The sequence below is a fragment of the Haemorhous mexicanus genome, chromosome 2 (assembly GCF_027477595.1).
Source record: "Haemorhous mexicanus isolate bHaeMex1 chromosome 2, bHaeMex1.pri, whole genome shotgun sequence".
Classification (NCBI taxonomy): Eukaryota; Metazoa; Chordata; class Aves; order Passeriformes; family Fringillidae; genus Haemorhous; species Haemorhous mexicanus.
The window spans coordinates 121,378,029-121,384,028 of record NC_082342.1 but is presented as its reverse complement, the minus strand read 5'-3'; the positions used below and the strand labels follow the sequence as shown (position 1 = coordinate 121,384,028).

The 6,000-nt window shown below is 48.7% G+C and overlaps 1 protein-coding gene across 1 annotated transcript in view; it reads right to left on the bottom strand.

Annotated features, from left to right (window-relative positions):
- Positions 1 to 2,825: 2,825 nt before the first annotated feature.
- MRPS6 (mitochondrial ribosomal protein S6) overlaps positions 2,826 to 6,000 on the bottom strand; it is a 53,292-nt gene continuing 50,117 nt past the window's right edge. The window contains exon 3 of the mRNA XM_059840164.1: positions 2,826 to 3,450. Within this exon, the coding sequence (XP_059696147.1) occupies positions 3,270 to 3,450 (181 nt within the window). The 3' untranslated portion in view covers positions 2,826 to 3,269. The remainder of the gene's footprint in view (positions 3,451 to 6,000) is intronic.

Here is a 6,000-nt window from a genome sequence, read left to right as displayed (position 1 = left end):
TCTCCCTCAGGGCACAAATATCCCTTCTCACATCCCAGGGTTTCCCTTCTCAGGGCACAAATATCCCTTCTCACATCCCAGGGTTTCCCTGCTCCCTCAGGGCACAAATATCCCCTCTCACATCCCAGGGTTTCCCTTCTCAGGGCACAAATATCCCTTTTCCCCCTGGCACAACTGTTTGCTCAGTCCCAGCACTGCTCCAGTTGGATCCCCTCACCTCCATTCTGGTGTTTGCTGTTATTCACTTCCCAAAATATCCAACTCTTGCTCTGGGAGCTGACTGGCCTCAACAAATTGCAACTCTCACTCCACCTCCCATTAAAACAACAAAAAAATTTGAAATCCCTATTAGAAACTATAATTTCAGTTATGGGGAGAGTTGTAGCTGCAGCTGAGAGGTTTGTAAATAAATCCAGGTGCTGAGGCAGCTCCAGTGCTGGGACATCCCCAGTGCAGTCCTGCTCCTGCCACCCCCAAAAATGGGACAATTTAAAAGTCCTAGAGGGAGTCATTGATGGAAAATGAATGGAATGTGATCAGTAGTGTCCCAAACTGAGCATAAAACACGTGTGAACTCTGGCTTGCTGCTGTGCCTGCTTCAAATGTAAGAGCATGCAGGAATGAGAATTGAGGAGTCTGAGCCACCAGTGCTCCCACACAGAGAAATCACTGCAGACAGGCAGATCACCATAAAAAAATATTGGAATGGAGCAGTTTTTAAGTCTTATTGTATTGAAGGGTACTGTGGACTTGGTGAGACTCTTACTTGCACAATCATTGAGAATCTTGTTGAATTTCAAAAAAATAGATAAAAAATCTGCAGGGCTCCACTGAAAACCAGCCCCATGTTAATGTGAAATGTGACAGAACCTTTTCTTAGGAGGAAACTGAGTTCTTATTCATTCTGATTTGGTGGCCAGTAGCTCAAACAAGAATTTATTGGGGTAAATTTAAAAAGAAAACCCCACACAGTCTGGCAGGAGAGCTCCTGGCTCTCTGACTATTTCAGTTACTGAATAAAACAGGAATTACAAATTCTGTGCAATATTTGACCTCCAGCATAAGGGGCTGAGCCTGGGGCAGAGGAGGCTCAGGGGGGATCCTGTGCCTCTGCACAAGAGGAATTGTGTGTCCAGCAGGAGCAGGGCAGGGATTGTCCCTCTGTGCTGGGGTCCCTCCAGGGCTGGGTCCAGTTCTGCTCCTGCAGGAGAGCCCTGGAGGGGCTGGAGCGTGTCCAGGGCAGGGAAGGGAGCTGGGAAGGGGCTGGAGAATCCCTGAGGAGCTGGGAAGGGGCTGAGCCTGGAGCAAAGGAGGCTCAGGGGGTCAGGGGGCCCTTGTGGCTCTGCACAAGTCCCTGCCAGGAGGGGACAGCCGGGGGGGTCGGGCTCTGCTGCCAGGGCACAGGGACAGGAGCAGAGGGAACGGCCTCAGGCTGGGCCAGGGCAGGCTCAGCTTGGCCAGCAGCAGGAATTTGCCCATGGAAAGGGTGCTCAGGCCTTGGCAGGGGCTGCCCAGGGAGCTCTGCAGTGCCCATCCCTGCAGGTGTCCCCTGGAGGTGGCACTGAGTGCTCTGGGCTGGGCACAAGGTGGCCATGGGGCACAGCTGGCACTCCCTGGGCTGGGAGGGCTGTGCCAGCCCCAGGGATTTGGGGATCAACATTGAAACTGGGACAGATGAAATGGGAAATTTAAAACTGCATCAAAGAAACTGAAAAAGGACAAATAAGCAACACTTTCACATTTGCAGCCTCTGCTGAGCTCCATGGAGTGGAGGTGAAATTTTAGTTATTTCCCTTCAATCCAAATTCTAGGTCTGAGGCAAAATCCCTTTAAACTCCAATCCTTCTGTTCACTTTCAGGAAACCTTCAGAGAAACCCCTGAGTAAGTGCAATTGGCACTTTTTACACCAAAAATGTGAATTTTCAGCAGCGAGGGCAGCGGAGGGAGCCAAACCTGGGGCACAGATTCCCAAATCCAGGGCTCCTCCTGGCTGAGCTCATCCCTGGCTGGGAGCCAGGTCTGTCCCACAAGGAAAACTCATGGAAAAGGAAAGCTCTGCCTGGAGCAGGCAGCAACCACAGCAATAAAAGCACCTCTAATACAGATTCAGCTGCAGGGAGTGTGCAGTGTATTCCCTCTGTTCTTCCAATGATTTTTCCAGAAAAACAAAGAAAATTAAAAGAAAGGGAAAAAATGAAATAAGAAAAAAAAAAAAGAGGATTTAAAGAAAAAAGAAAATCAAATTTAAATTTCAAAAAGCCTTTGATGAAAATACCCCCAAGCAAACAAACCCCACAAATCCAGACATTCATAACTCTTAAAGGAAGATGTGGAGAAAAAGAAAATGTCATTCTTTTTCCTGATGCATTTTTAAAAAATTAAGATATTCAGAATAAGTGTTTCTTTTCCTTTCCGAAATTCCCCATCTAAGGAAAAAAAAAAAACCACAAAACCCCCCAGGAATGATCCAACCACTGGATTTACATCAGAGAGCAGGAGGTCTATTTATATATAACAATAATATCACTGATTTTCCTCCTCTTTTCAAGAAAAGAAAGGCAAAAAGGACACATGAACGCTTCATTCTGATGTTTTTCCCCAGTTTGAAATGTCCACTTGATGGCAAAACGAAGCATCTTTGATTCTCCTGCTCCTACAAAAGCTTGGGAAGTCTCTAATTCCCACCTGGAATTTTCTGGCCTTACCTAAAAAGGAATTTTTACCTGTGCTTTGAGCATTGATTGTCCTGAGGATCATGAGGTGGCTTTTGGCAGTGAAAGTTTGGGGATTTTTTAATACTTAATTAAAAAAAAAAAGAGTCAGGTTTTACTTTTAACCACACTTTTATTGCCTTTTTTATACCTGCAAAGCAAACCCCCAGCAAATCACATCCTAGATTTCTATATTTACACTGCAGACTTGTTAATCCCTCCTGTAAATATCCGTGGTCTGGAGTAATTTCTGGGAAAAATGCTATTTATAGTATCCTGCTGCTGGAGAAATCTTCATTATCAATGTAATGCTCTGAGAGAAAAGCAAATCAATTTGCAGAGTTGTCAAACAGCAAGATAAGCACCCAGATAAAAACTCTCCCAATTATTTCAAACAAAAAGAATCCTCAGTTGTTACAGTAATGAAGATCCTGTGACAGACCACACACATCCCACGGGCAAAAGTGATTTTTAATTTGTTTTGTGATGGAGTTATCACAAATCTTTCATGATAAAAATAAAAATGGGTTAAAGAAGGTTTCAAACAGTTGGGAATTTCAGTTTTTCTTGGCAGAGAGTTTCTGCTCAGGGCTGACAGGGAGGATGCCCCTGCACTCCTCTGCCTTGGCCAGGGGGTGTTTGATGAAGGCTCTTCTGATGACATCGATGTCCCGTCCCAAGTGCTCCATCATGGGGGACACCAGGGAAGGGGGGGCCTCCAGGTCGATCAGGAAATACCTGCAAGGAGAGACACAGCAAATAAACCCACCCCAAAATACCTGGGCTGGGATAAACCCCCCAAAATACCTGGGGTGGGATAAAGCCCATCAGAATACCTGGGGTGGGATAAACTCCCCCAAAATACCTGGGGTGGGATAACCCCCCCTAAATACCTGAGCTGGGATAAACCCCCCCAAATACCTGGGGTGGGACAAACCCCCCAAATACCTGGGGTGGGATAACCCCCCCAAAATACCTGAGCTGGGATAAACCCCCCCAAAATACCTGGGGTGGCATAAACCCCCCAAAATACCTGGGGTGGGATAACCCCCCCAAAATACCTGGGCTGGGACAAACCCCCCCAAAATACCTGGGGTGGGACAAACCCCCCCAAAATACCTGGGGTGGGATAAACCCCCCAAAATACCTGGGCTGGGACAAACCCCCCAAATACCTGGGGTGGGATAAACCCCCCCAAAATACCTGGGGTGGGATAAACTCTCCAAAATACCTGGGGTGGGATAAACCCCCCCAAAATACCTGGGGTGGGATAAACTCTCCAAAATACCTGGGGTGGGATAAAGCCCATCAGAATACCTGGGGTGGGATAAACCTCCCAAAATACCTGGGCTGGGATAAACCCCATCAGAATACCTGGGGTGGGATAAACCCCATCAAAATACCTGGGGTGGGACAAACCCCCCCAAAATACCTGGGCTGGGATAAACCCCCCAAAATACCTGGGGTGGGATAAACGCCCCAAAATACCTGGGGTGGGATAAACCCCCCAAAATACCTGGGGTGGCATAAACCCCCCAAAATACCTGGGCTGGGATAAACCCCCCAAAATACCTGGGGTGGGATAAACCCCCCCTAAATACCTGAGCTGGGATAAACCCCCCCAAAATACCTGGGGTGGGATAAAACCCCCAAAATACCTGGGGTGGGATAAAGCCCATCAGAATACCTGGGGTGGGATAAACTCCCCAAAATACCTGGGGTGGGATAAACCCCCCAAAATACCTGGGGTGGGATAAACTCCCCCAAAATACCTGGGGTGGGATAAACTCCCCCAAAATACCTGGGGTGGGATAAACGCCCCAAAATACCTGGGGTGGGACAAACCCCCCCAAAATACCTGGGGTGGGACAAACCCCCCCAAAATACCTGGGGTGGGATAAACTCCCCCTAAATACCTGAGCTGGGATAAACCCCCCCAAAATACCTGGGGTGGGATAAACCCCCCAAAATACCTGGGGTGGGATAAACTCCCCAAAATACCTGGGGTGGGATAAACCCCCCAAAATACCTGGGGTGGGATAAACCCCCCCAAAATACCTGGGGTGGGATAAACTCCCCAAAATACCTGGGGTGGGATAAACCCCCCCAAAATACCTGGGGTGGGATAAACCTCCCAAAATACCTGGGGTGGGATAAACCCCCCCTAAATACCTGAGCTGGGATAAACCCCCCCAAAATACCTGGGGTGGGATAAAACCCCCAAAATACCTGGGGTGGGATAAACCCCCCAAAATACCTGGGCTGGGAAAAACCCCATCAAAATACCTGGGGTGGGATAAAGCCCCCCTAAATACCTGAGCTGGGATAAACTCCCCAAAATACCTGGGGTGGGATAAACCCCCCAAAATACCTGGGCTGGGATAAACCCCCCAAAATACCTGGGGTGGGATAAACCCCCCCTAAATACCTGAGCTGGGATAAACCCCCCCAAAATACCTGGGGTGGGATAAACCCCCCAAAATACCTGGGGTGGGAAAACCCCCCCCAAAATACCTGGGGTGGGATAAACCCCCCCAAAATACCTGGGCTGGGATAAACCCCCCAAAATACCTGGGGTGGGATAAAACCCCCAAAATACCTGGGGTGGGATAAACCTCCCAAAATACCTGGGGTGGGATAAACCCCCCAAAATACCTGGGGTGGGATAACCCCCCCTAAATACCTGGGGTGGGATAAACCTCCCAAAATACCTGGGGTGGGATAAACCCCCCCTAAATACCTGGGGTGGGATAAACCCCCCAAAATACCTGGGCTGGGATAAACCCCCCCAAAATACCTGGGGTGGGATAAACCCCCCAAAATACCTGGGGTGGGATAAACCCCACCAAAATACCTGGGGTGGGATAAAATTAACCAAAATACCTGGGCTGGAACAAAATGCACCAAAATTTCTGGGGTGGAACAAAACCAATCAAAATACCTGGGCCAAATCCACCACAATGCCTGAGCTGGAACAAAACCAACCAAAATCCACCAAAATACCTGAGCTGGGATAAACCCCCCCAAAATACCTGGGGTGGGATAAACCCCCCAAAATACCTGGGCTGGGACAAACCCCCCAAAATACCTGGGGTGGGATAAACCCCCCCAAAATACCTGGGGTGGGAAAAACCCCCCAAAATACCTGGGGTGGGATAAACCCCCCCTAAATACCTGGGGTGGCATAAACCCTATTAAAATACCTGGGGTGGGATAAACCCCCCCTAAATACCTGGGGTGGGATAAACTCCCCAAAATACCTGGGGTGGGATAAGCCCCCCAAAATAC